Here is a 13,273-nt window from a genome sequence, read left to right on the forward strand (position 1 = left end):
GTGTTGCACTTACTATGACATGTTGGGCATCTTCTCCCTTCGTGGGAAAATCTACTCAGTGTCATATCAAAGTCTGTTATTATCTGTAAGAAAAGGGGAGATCCGTGAGAACCCGGCAAGGATCTGCCGCTTTCCAGGAGCCCAGCCGCTGACGTCAGGCTCTCTCGCCTCCCGTCCTTCATAGGCGCTTCCTACGGAAAGCCCTAATGGACCGACCACAATCAGGAAAAGGCAATTCTGGAACATACTAGATGAATCTGCAGTTGCAGGCAATACATAAAATAACGCTGATCAATAAAGAGAATGCAGTGAAACCACAGCGAGTGTTGACACTCAACCATGGCACGTGGCTAAAACTTGCCCAAGAAAGCTACAGCGGGAATGACATGTGACAGCCTGCCAGTCCCTGACAGCTAGGAGATCTGATCACAGTTTGAAAGTGGTAATAGGCTATGGTAGCGGGGAGGGCATTTGCCTTGTGCGTGGCCAACACAGCTTTCATCCCTGGCATCCCATATAGTCCCCGGAGCTCTGCCAAGAGTAATTTCTGAATGCAGAGCCAGGAGAAGCCCTGAGCATCACTGGTGTGGGCCCCCCAGGCACCCCTATCCTCACCCCTCTAAAAAAGTACTTTTTTACTGAATGTCCAGCCTGCTAATTTTCATGAAATGAAAATTTCAAGCATTTCTTTGAAAGTGAAGATTTAAGGGGGCAGAGTGATAGGGTGCTTGCTTTACATGCGGCCAACCAGGCTTTGATTCCTGGCAATCCACATGGCCCCCCAAGCACCACCAGGAGTAATTCCTGAGTGCAGAGCCAGGAATAACCCCTCAGCACAGCTGGGTGTGGCAAAAAAAAAAAGGTAAAGATTTGAAAGACCAGTTATCCCCTATTAAAGTTACATTCTATTTCTTTCTCCTGGTGGGTAACACCTGGTGTTCTCCTGGCTCTGCGCTCAGGGATCACTCACTTCTGGTGGGACTGGGGACCATCTGGGGTGTCGGGGATAGAACCTGGGTTGGCTGTGTCCAAGCCCTCCCGCTCTACTATGGCTCCAGCCTCACATCCTATTTCTTTTCAAGATGGAACAGCAACTTGCAACTGTACAACATTTTCAAGAATATCTGCAACATTCTTAAGACAGTTTAAAGCTCTAGCACAGGTGAGCTTGGAACTTTACCTTAGAGAAAGGTTCGTGTTCTCACTCCCTTGCCTCTGGCTATTGCAGTTTCCTGCTTCCTCACTGTGGCTGTGCTCCAGCCAGGGTGCTCACACATCTCCCAGGTGCTTGCACACACCTTGCCCTGTGCCAAGCCTGAAGGCTCGTGTGGTGCCAGCCCGCTCAGGGCACAGGAGGGGCTTAGGCATCACTCGAACTGATCTGGCTTCCAGGCTCCCGATACTCCCCCACATACTCTTCTCAGTATTTCACACGGGCTCTATAGCTGCATCACTGAGACTTTACAGTGTATCCACCCCAACGTTATCTAACGTGTTTTCACAGAACACAAGCTGCTGAACCCTGAAAATAAAAGCTTATCAGACGAGGCTTCTCAGCAGACCTGAAGTTTAGCAGCCCCTCCTTTAATAAGACCACAGAGAATTTCTTCCACTCTTGTCGGGTTCTTGATGCGAACTGAACTTCTCTGAAATTCTGGCATCTTAAAAAAAAAAGAGAGAGAGAGAGAAATGTGTTAGTTTTAATTCCTCTTTGCCCAGGTTTCTTTGAGACCAAGCAGAAGTTTTTATTACTTTAAGAACAAACGGCTGAGGCTTTGGGGGGGTGAGGGGAGTTGGGAGCAGGGCAGACGGTGCTATCTCTCCAGAACCAGCATTATTTTTTAAAAAGGCAAACTGCTATATTCAGTTACCAGTCATATACACAAAAATAGCAACCCTGTCAGTAGTTTCTACTTGCAAGATCAAGAAAAACTGTATAGTAACACATTACTTGACTGTGATTTTTTTTTCTTTTTTGAGTCACACCCGGCGATGCACAGGGGTCACTCCTGGCTCTGCACTCAGGAATTACCCCTGGCGGTGCTCAGAGGACCATATGGGATGCTGGGAATCGAACCTGGGTCGGTCTCATGCAAGGCAAGCGTCCTACCTGCTGTGCTATCGCTCTAGTGTAATTTTTTTCTACTCATAAAAATGTTTACTATAGAAATAACAGGAAAAATATTGAAAAGAAAAGAGAAATGAAGTAGAGAAAGAGTACAATATGCAGGGCGCTTGCCTTCCACACAGCTGACTCGGGTTCGATCCCTGACATCCCATATGGTCCCCCGAGCCCTATAAGAGTGCTCCCTGAGCACAGAGCCAGGTTATAAGCCCTGAGTACTCTTGGATGTGGCAAAAACAAAACAAACTAACCCATTCTTGAAAGTACTGGGAGTATCACCCACCAGATTTCCTTCCAAAAATGTGAAACAAATGTGTCCACAAGGAGGAAGATGTCCTGCCTAAAGCAAACCAAGCCCTCAAGTTTCAGACACTGGCCAGAAATGCATCAAGACCACCTGAGCTAGCAGCACAGCTCGGAGTCGGGCACCCAATGGAGTGAATGGACACACCCCCAAACCAAAACACCTGAAGGCCAGGTGAGAGCAACTCCAAGACTGGTTTCTTCCACGTGCCAGGGCGAAACCAAGGCCCTCCTATCTGCACCCCAGCTTCTGCACAGTGCACGGCAGTCCCGTCTGGCTGAGAGTGGAGAGAGGTCAAACGGCAGGGGTGGGGCCGTCCTGGAAACAGATGCAGCACACAGTTCCTCCTCCAGAGAACACGCGCAGGTACACCAAAATTATAAACCAGACATGCCTGGAATAGGAGGCTGGGCCCTTTATGGTCCCTGTCACCCCACAGTGTCCCCTGGGCCCACCAGGAGTGATCCCTGAGTACAGAGCCAGGAATAAGCCCCAAGCCCTGCGGTATGGCCCCAAACTCCAAAATAAAAATATGTTGAAAGCAGATACAATTAAAAAGCACCAACAGGGGGCTGGAGCAATAGCACAGCGGGTAGGGCGCTTGCCTTGCACGCGGCCGACCCGAGTTCGATTCCCAGCATTCTATATGGTCCCCCGAGTACTGCCAGGAGTAATTCCTGAGTGCATGAGCCAGGAGTAACCCCTGTGCAACAAAGGGTGTGACCCAAAAAAGTTAAAAAAAATAAAATAAAATAAAAAGCACCCACGGGGCTGGGCCGCAGCCTGGCAGAAGAGCAGAGGCTTTGCACGTGGGGGGTCGGGAACTCAGTCCAGTAACACAGCAGTCACAGTGTAGATGGGAGCATGCGTCTCCTCTTCCCTCCTGCTCCCTGCCACCTCCTCAGAGCCCTTCCTCCACAGTCCTCCTGGACAGCGGCAGCTGCTAGGGGGGCACATAAAATGATATGGCACCCTCCCTCCAGGTCCCCCCAACTGCCAGGCATGTTCCTGGGGTTCCCTGGGTACCAAAGGAAGTGTCCTCTGTCCCAAATAATAATTCAGATGTGAAAACCATGGAATTTTGCATCATTTTAAGGCTTTCCAGGCCCCGAGTGACAGTACAGTGGGCAGGGTGTTTGCTTTGCATGCAGCAGACCTGGGTTTGACCTTTGGCACTACATACGGTACCCAGGGCCCTGCCATGAGTGACCCCTGAGCAGAGCCAGGAGCAAACCTGAGCAGCAACGGAAGTGGCCCCCGAAACAAGAAAAAGATTTTCCAATTGGTTATGATGCAACTGTTTGTTTGTTTGGGGGCCACATTCAGTGGTGCTCAGGGCTTACTCCTGCCTCTGTGCTCAAGGTGGGCTTGGGGAACAGGTGGGTGCTGGGGACTGAGCCGAGCTAGCCGCATGCAAGGCAAGCCTTACCCACTATACCATCTCTCTGACACAGTTTCATGGAAAATAAATAAGGGGTTAAATTTTTCCATCATTGCAAACAAAAGAAAACACATCCATAAGCAAATGTTGGAGAAGGAGTAGAACTTTGCTGACAAGAATGAGGTTCTTTTGGCTGTGGGGAGAGCTAAGAATCTATAGAAAGATGACTAAGCAAAATCTGTTTATTTTGACTGATCTTTCATGTATTGTATTTGCAGGCTACTGAACTTAAACAACAGTGAGTTCTTAAAAAGCTGATGTCAGGGCTGGAGCGACAGAAAGTGGGCCAGGCTCTTGCCATGCATGCGTCTGACCCAGGTTTGAATCCCAGCACCACAGAAGGTCCCCTGAGCACCCCCAGGACTAATTTCTGAGTACTGATGGTTGTGGACCCAAAACCCAACCCAACCAACCATCCAATAAAAAACTCATGAAGCTGATGTCAAAACTATGTCCTCACAAGCCTGTAGCAGGAACAGATTATTCAATAGTACCCTGCACAGTTACATGGAGAGATGATACAGAAGTTTCCTCGGGTGCAGGCAGAGCCTTTGGTATTCCTAATTCCCAGGATTATCAAAGAGATTATGAAAACTTGAAAAACTGTCAAATGAAACACATAGTGAAAGTGTTAAAATTTCTGTTGAGAAAGACAGATACGAAGCACTAAGCAAATGCATCCTACTTCTGACAGGATGCTGCGAGGCTTCTCAGAGGGGCTACTGCGTGGGCCCCAGCGAGATGTACTGTCCATGAGCTCAAGGTACTCCCGAGCTGCCCGGGGCGTGCCTGAGGATAAACCTGCACATGCAGTTTGTCCTCAACTGAGAACAAAACGCAAAATAAGTGGATTGACCGTGTACTGAAAGCATGAGACAACAAGAGAAAACAAATCATTCGTATTTTTGGGTGAATATGCAATGGCATAAATTTTTTTTTTTGCAATGGCATAAATTTTTCAATTTCATTTTAAGTTTTCACTTCGTTTTTTACTTTTTTATTTCATTTTTACTTTTGCCCTACGGATTTTTCTCACTATTTTTTAAATGGTGGCCTTTATTTTTTATTAATGGAAAATAAATATCAAAGTTGGTGTTAAAAACCTCAACATCACCAAGATTCCCAAATTTTCAAGTGAAAGCATTGTTCGCTTCTTACTTCAGTTCAAATCATTCCATGTGTTAAGCAAAGGGATATAAATATAATGATTCTGAAGCACTAGTAAGCATCCCAAAAAAACGGAGCAAAAAACAAAATCAGCAACATGGAACCAACACAACTCGAGGGAAAATTTCACTTTTTGTAATATAATTGTAGAAAAATATGACAGAATTTTTGTTAATTAACATAGTAATGATTAGTTCAGGCACAAGGCATCATGTTATTGTTAGGAAAATGTAATTCCGAACAGCACTAAGGCATCTCACACCAGAAGACTAACACCCATCACAAGGAACAAAACAATGAGTGCTGTCATCGATTCAGGGATTAAGGGACCCTCATTCATTGCTGGTGGGAATAAATGTTGATTTGTCCGGCCTTTTGGAAAATGATATGGACACCCCAGAAAACTAGGAGTTGAGCTCCCACTGGACCCAGCAATTTCACTTCTTGGCAACTACCCCACGCACCCAAAAACTCTCTTCAGAAAAGCCATTTACACTTCTATGTTTATTGCATCACCATTAACAAACACCAAAATCTATAAACACGCCAAGTGTCCAAGACCAGATAACTGGGTAAAGAAACTATGGTTTCTTATCAATTGAGTACCACTCAGCTATAAGAAAAGATGTAACCATGCAGTCTGCTATTACAGGGAAGGATCACAGTGAAATGAGTCAGCAGAGGGGCAGACACAGAGCGCTCTCTCTCAGATCTGGGATAGAAAGACACAGTAGGAGAGCAACAAACGTCCAAACAGAACCTGAGAAAGGGTCTTTGGTGCTGAGTCCGGGTGTGTGTGACAGAGTGCGCAGGTAGGACGGGGGAATACTGAAAAATGCTGAGGGAAGCGTGATGCGGGAGTAAGTTACTCAAGGATCCCTTATCATAGACAGTATTGGAAATTAGTGTTTTCTCGTTGTTGTTGTTTTTTTCCTGAAAATAACCTGCATAAAAATTGATTGAAATTCCTTAAGAATCTTCATTAGGGGGGCTGGAGTGATAGCCCAGCGGGTAGGGCATTTGCCTTGCAAGCAGCCGACCCGGGGTTCGATTCCCAGCATCCCATATGGTCCCCTGAGCACCACCAGGAGTGATTCCTGAGTGCAGAGCCAGGAGTAACCCCTGTGCATCGCCAGGCATGACCCAAAAAGAAAAAAAAAAAAAAAAGAATCTTCACTGGGGCAGGGAATGTGGCCCAATGGGTCTAGTACACACCTGCAGAGTTGCCAGCTCAGGGCTCAACCCCAGCACTGGTGAGGTGTCTCCCCCACCCCCCACAACTATGAGGAAAAGAATCTTCTGGAAGTCCCCAGGGGAACTTGCCTAGGTTTCCCAGGGCCCCAGCTGTTCAGGTAAAGAGTTCCAGCTTCATATGACAACTGATGTATCTACACAGGCTTTACGTCTCTGACTCAGGGTGACGGGATCTCCCCTGCCAACCTCTTGTCTGATCTGTTCCACAGAATGACAGGACAGCACAGTTTTTATTCAATTCATTCATCACAGAGTGACCAAGGAAAGGGGGAGAGTTAAGCATCTCTAAGAAATACAAGAGTTTGACCAAGACTCACCTCGTACAAACAGGTGATCAGACACTAACGTGGGCAGGACAGGGACCAAATGATGCCAACTGGGGACAAGCCAAGAACAGAGGAGGAAATGGCTTCCACGAGAGCGATGGGGGAAGAGGGGAAACAGCAGTTTGCAGCTGGTGGGAAGAATGGAAGTGGAGGAGGGGAGAGACCGTCTGAAAGATGTCACAACTTTTTCAGAAAAATCAAACAGTGCCTCATCTTTTGGCTTGCTTTTCTTCTTTTGCGGGTTGGCAGCATTTGCTATTTTCTTCTCTGAGAGACTTAGATGGTTCTGGGACCCACAAAGCAATTATATGGTGGGATATTTCCATATCCCTTAGATTCCATTTTGTTTAAAGATGAAACTGAGAAGGAGAGAGGGCACACAGCAGTGAGGGCACAGGCCTTCCACGGGCTCATCCGTCGATCCCCAGCATCTCAAAGCCCCCCAAGCACTGCAGGGGACCTTCCCGCCATTTCCCTGCACTGCTGTGGTGGCTGAGGTAAATCTTCGGCACTGAGGGTCGAAGCAGACCCTGGACCCACCAGATCCATATCTAGGTCACCACCTAGAACCACCTACCCGGCTGGCTGAGAATCACCTGGAGGCCCCCAGGTCCATGAGCAACATCTGGGAGCACCCCCCTCCCCAAAAATAAAGGTTAAAACCCTGCCAGGGACATGACTGACATCACAGGGAAGGCCAGGATCTCACACCTGGGGCCGCACACAAAAGCCGCCTGGTTTCACGCTCATCCTGCAAAGGACCTAAACACCATGTCAAGTATTAGGTTGGATCTTATACAATCGCCAATACTGGGTGAAATTTGACATATAAAATCGGCTACTTCAGATGCTTCACAGCGATCCTTCATAGCAATCCCGACTTCAGCGACTAAATCAGCACCCCAGGCTAGCTTACACCTGCCTCACACCCTGGAAACCACGTCCCGCAAACCCCTCTGGGTGTCCAATCGTTACGGTTTCATATCTTAAACCAGAAAAAGTGGAGCTGGAAAGAGAGCACAGTGGATAAGGCGCTCACCTGGCATGCTGCCAACCTGGGTTAGACCCCTGGCATCCCATATGGTCCCCCCCCAACACCACCGGGAGTGATCCCCGAGCACAGAGCCAGGAAGAAGCCCTGAGTACCACAGGGTACGGTCCCCAAACAAAACAAACAAACAAACAAACAACAACAGAGAAAAAGAAAGCTAGAAAGAGGATTTAAAAAAAAGAGAAAGAAATGAGAAGATGGTGGGTCAGTTCTTTCTGAAAGAAAAGGAAACTGATTTTTAGGGATTATTCTATCACTGTGAATAAGGAGATGAGTATAATTTTCCCCACATGTTAAAGAATGCTACTTAACAAGTTACAACACTAACATAACACAGGAGATTAAAATTTTGTGAGTGCTTCCTTATCAGGTACTCTGGGGCATCTTACATATATCCAGTTAAATAGCATAAGAACACTTCGGTTTTAAGATTTGAGGATGCAATGTACAACATGATGACAGGTTTATTATACTCCTGTACATTATAAGGGTGTTGGTATCATATCCGTTTCTTTTTTGCTACTTGCTTTGTTTTCTTTTTTTGCACAACACTCTGGGGCTACTCTGCATGGGACGTAAGGGTCGTTCCCACAGGAGTGTCCCAGGCCCTGTGCTCAAACCCTGGGCAGTGCTGAGAGGGCTATATGCAGTGCCAGGGTCATCTGTGGTCAGTCGAGTGCCACGGATGACCTCCTGCATGGTTTCTGTGGCCCATACTCATTTCTTAAAGGTTTGATGAGTCTCTTGAGCAAGGATATCACAGCTTGTTAAGAGTAAGGGCTGGAGAGATAGTACAGTGGGTAGGGTGCTTGCACTGTATGAGGCTGACCTGAGTCTAATCCCTGGCACCACACAGGGCCCCTCGAGCCCACCAGGAATGATCCCTGAGCACAGAGCCAAGGAGTAAGTCCTGAGCACAGCTGAGTGTGTCCCCAAACAAACAACCACAAAAAAGAATTCAGATGTAAAACCAGTTCTCACCCCAGACCTCCTGTTCTTCCTAACTCATCCTATAATGCAATAACTCTGTGGTTATTGAGGACATTTTAAAAAATGTAAATACTTGTCATTTTAATTTAGAGACTTAAGATAAAATTTATGTGTGTTGTGCTGAGCAAGGAAAATCTAGCATAAGGGGTGGGGGATGGAAGCAATGGAATAACAATCTTATATCCTGAGAAGTGCTTCGAGGCATATGATATGCCAAGAAAAAGTTTTCTAAGGTAAGTTGAGATTCTATTCAACAAACATTTGATGTTCTTCTGGGTATCAAAAATTGTATCAAAAAAATAAAAGAAAAACCTACAAAAGCTTAAGTTCCATAATTAATCATCTAGTTGGGTTGGAGCGATAGCACAGTGGGGAGGGCATTTGCCTTGCACGCAGCTGACCCGGGTTCCATTCCTTTGTCCCTCTCGGAGAGCCTGGCAAGCTCCCCGGGGCGTATTCAATATGCCAAAAACAGTTAACAAGTTTCACAATGGAGATGTTACTGGTGCCCGCTCGAGCAAATCAACGAACAACGGACAGTGCTACAGTGAGTGCTACAGTTAGAGACAGGTAAAAGTGGTGATGAGTCACCATGAACACAATGAACTGGAAATGTTCAAATACCCACCATATTCACAAGTACAGCAGAATCTTGAATAGGCATTTCTTGGTTATCCAATCTTCTGGATTTCCCCAGGTGATGTCACAGTAAAAGAGAGAGAAAAAAGGGACACGTGACATACATACATTTCAGGCTCTTCCTGTTGTTAATGACAGACTAAGGTAGTACTGGGGTTTGATTTAAATGCTAAGGTATGGGGTTAGAGCGAAAATACAGCCGGTAGGGCGTTTGCCTTGCATGCAGCCTACCCAGGTTCAATCCTCGGCATCCCATATTGTCCTCCAAGCACCGCCAGGAGTAATTCCTGAGTGCAGAGCCAGGTGTAAACCCTGTGCATGGCCCCAAACTCAAAAATAAATAAATAAATAAATAAATAAATAAATAAATAAATAAATAAAAGGCATCTTTTGCCTCTGAAGCTCAGTAATGGTCCTGCTCTTTCTCACAAAGTTTGAAGCTAAAATTTTTGTTGAAACAGTCTGTAGTTCTTTAAGAATTTAAAATATGTTTCATAATATGTGAATTAAGAATTAAAATGCAGTATATATTTAAAAGAAAATGTTTGTACTGAGAAAACATTTTCCAACATTTTCTTTACATGTAAGAATGAGTATCTTCATGGGCAAATAATTATTATTACTGAATCCATGAATAAATATATAAATAATATATACAGAAATATAATATACCAGAAATACAATACATTACATCAAATGTATTCAACTTTTCATATTAAAATGTTTAATTTTATAAAATCAAATGTTTGACTTTGTGAGATTTAAATGTTAAAAATTTTGTGACTAAGACTTTAGTTGTACTATTTCTAGCAAAGTGCCTGGCAGACAACAGTTATGTAGCAGTAATATTGGTAACATTGGTAAGTGAATGACCATTTTATGGTGGTGACTGAAATTAACATGTAATCTATTTATTTAAACCAAAAGCACAGTTAAAAAAACTATTTTAAATTATATACATATACAATATATATTGTAGTACATATGGGGATTACTTATTTCAGCTTCTCAATGTCTTGTATTTTAAGTAAAGCTGTATAATAAATATGCAATTAATTTGACTTTTCTTAAGACCCATGTGTAGAAAGAAGCTGGATAGAATATGTGTTGTCTATAATTAAAATATGTGCAGTAAAGACAAAGGCTCTCTCATAACCTAAAATCTAGTACTCCCTCTTGTATTATAAATGCATAAAATATAATTAATATACATGCATAATATCACATGGGGGGACTGCAATTTTAATACAAAAATCAGCCACAGGTCTCTCTATCACTGTGACAGTGTGAAGACTCCGGCATAAATGTCAGCGTTCTGGCACTATCCTAAAGATGAGGGCAGAGTATTTTTAAACAAATAAGCCTGTAAACCTATACCTGGTATATAAAGTTCTGCTTATGCAGCCAGCAGTCATCTGCTGCAGATGCTTCAAGGGAAAACATATGTGCTTTGGAAAAAAACTGCCAGTGAAGGAGATAGGGATAAACCCAGAAAAAAAATCATCTTTGAGCTATGAGCTCTCTTCAAAGGCACGTTTAAATCTCCAATTTTCAAATGGGAACTGAGACATCTGGAAACTGGAAAAATAATTACTTTGAGTGCTTTTGGGAGAGGGCAAAGGTTCTCATTGTAACTGTTCAAGAAGAAGCTGAAGGCTGAAGTGCAAGGCAAGAACCCACTTAATGAGAACAAATCTGAGGACTGAAAATGTTTGCTCTCATAGTATTTTATTGTGGGATGATGAACTTTACTTCAAAAATAAAGCTTTACAAATCAAGGATCGAACATTTTGACGAAAAAGTCAATTGCCTTTATCCAGGTTTTAAAAATATCTAAATGCAAATCGAGTTCTTTTTGAAAAGTCTTCTTGACTCTCTTATGGGAAGATAAATTAATTACTAGGCTCCAAAAGTTGTAGTTCTGCTTCCCTTGTGATACCTCCAAAGACATCGAAACTATGTACCAATAAGGCAATGAGAATGTGCACGGCAAACTGTGCCCTGCTAACATAGGAAGGCATGCGTGACTTCGTGCACTGCTTTAATATGGATGGGGATCCCCAACATGACAACCACTTCCAACCACCCCAGGTGGATTCATCTTCACTGCACCTTTCCAGTGACTGCACCTGTCTTGGGCAGTTTGTTTTTAAAATACCTTCTTAGAGTGATTACCACATTGGAAATTAGTATAACCTGGCTATTGGTAGCATCAAAAATCAATTTGCACAATTATAATTTTAATTAGATGTTTAATCATCAGGCCAAAGCAATACAGCTGGAAATGAAACTTTCTCAGTGGAGATCTGAAATGAAACTAAACTGCGAAAGGTGGGACAGGAAGTGAAAGTGGCAGAAAGACAGACAGATTTCAAAGGGTTGCTACTTTACGTGAAATTCATTAAACTGTAAAACTTGGCTCCTCTGTCATCATTTTTACATTTTCCTAAAAACCTTATCTGAATACTTAGAAACATACACAACCTCAAGACTTAGAATTCACTCACCTATCCCCCCCTGGCCACTCTATCCTAATATCGATCAGCATTTGTCAAGATGAGTCAACTTAGGCACGTGAAAACTAAGTGACAGACCAAGGCACTCGGAGTCCCTCTGTCCTTGAGTGCGCCCTACAACAGCAGAGAAGGTAAGGAGCAGCCGAGGTGCCAGGCTAGGGTCGACACTGCCAGTGCAAACCCAGGCACAGCTTAGCGTCTACCGCATTATCTACTCCTCGTACTTCCGTGTCTTCAGGAAATCCAGTAAAAATACATTAATTATATTAACATAACAGCCATAATACTTTAGAATTCTAGACTAATATATAAGTTTGAGTCTTAGTTTTTAATATGCTATTTGTTATAAGCCTTTGGGGCAGAAATCCAGCTTCTACCAATTCCTGATACCCAACATAATTTCACTCTGTGATACCCTGCATTTAGCTCACAGATGTAAAATAAAAATTCATCACTGTTACTAGTCACCACCGCACACAGCTCCCAAACGAGGCACACGAAAAGCAAGTGGCTCCCAGGAAAATGAGTCACATGCAACTAAATGAGCACACAATTGGGTCTCAGAGTGCTTCTGTCCCCAGGAGAGGTTATTGGATGGCTGCTGCTGCTTCGCCTCTTGCTGTCAAACAAGAAGCTCTTAAAATTAAATCCTCTAAAATGTAATTTTCCATACCTAAAGTGTGCAAAGATGCAGGCACAGCTTGAAGTTTTACATTTCCTCCTGGAGCTGCTGTTTTACCTTTCTTTCCTAAGTCTGTCTCCTGAAAAGGCCTGAAAGTCCCCTGAGATGGCGACTTAAGAATCAGATAAACAAGAGAAATTCATTTGCTGACATGAACTACAAACACTTACCCTGAAGGTAATCGGAGGAGCTGCTGGAGCAAAAGAAAATTCTTCCTGTTTGAGAAGGACTAATATAGCACAGGGTACACCCGAGGGCGGTGCCACAGGCCTGGCAAGCAGTATGCAAAACCAGTCCCGTGACACGCCGCACAGGGCTTCTTTATGCTGGGGGCAGGTCTGCAATGCCGGGCAGTCACCAGGCCGCCGACAGGAGCAGCTGCAGCTATGTGACAGTCAAGAGAAGGTACCCCTGCACATCACAGCGCTATGAGCTGCCAAGAAAAGGAACCTTGGTATTAGAATGCAAAATACTCTCTTCCCCCAAGGGGTTCTGCAGGAACTTACTCATGGGATGAGATCTTTGCTGTGTGCATGCTGCATTACAACAAGAAGTGAAGATTAGGCTGTGGTTGCCCAGGGCAATGGGGCGAGTGGGGACGGGGGTGCCACTGCTCAGCGGGCACAAAATTTAATGCAGAAGATGAAAAGGTCCTGGAGAAGGATGGTGTTAGTGGCTGCACAGTGATCTAAATGCACCTGATTCTCTCTCTCTCTCTCTCTCTCACACACACACACACACACACACTTATGGCCACTAAGAGGTACTGCTAACAACA

At 44.5% G+C, this 13,273-nt stretch overlaps 1 protein-coding gene across 5 annotated transcripts in view; it reads right to left on the bottom strand.

Moving 5' to 3' along the window:
- The window catches only part of NT5C3A (5'-nucleotidase, cytosolic IIIA), a 54,381-nt gene that overhangs the window by 13,441 nt on the left and 27,667 nt on the right, over positions 1-13,273 (bottom strand). Inside the window, exons 2-5 of one of the 5 annotated variants that reach the window (XM_055143673.1) lie at positions 12,666-12,928; positions 9,287-9,341; positions 1,563-1,661; positions 14-83 (exon numbers count right to left, since the gene is read on the bottom strand). In XM_055143673.1, the coding sequence (XP_054999648.1) occupies positions 14-83; positions 1,563-1,661; positions 9,287-9,322 (205 nt within the window). In that variant the 5' untranslated portion in view covers positions 9,323-9,341; positions 12,666-12,928. The remainder of the gene's footprint in view (positions 1-13; positions 84-1,562; positions 1,662-9,286; positions 9,342-12,665; positions 12,929-13,273) is intronic. The other 4 variants (XM_055143667.1, XM_055143676.1, XM_055143664.1 and 1 more) reach the window with 4 other exon arrangements.

Source organism: Sorex araneus, chromosome 1, assembly GCF_027595985.1.
Source record: "Sorex araneus isolate mSorAra2 chromosome 1, mSorAra2.pri, whole genome shotgun sequence".
NCBI classification, from domain to species: domain Eukaryota; kingdom Metazoa; phylum Chordata; class Mammalia; order Eulipotyphla; family Soricidae; genus Sorex; species Sorex araneus.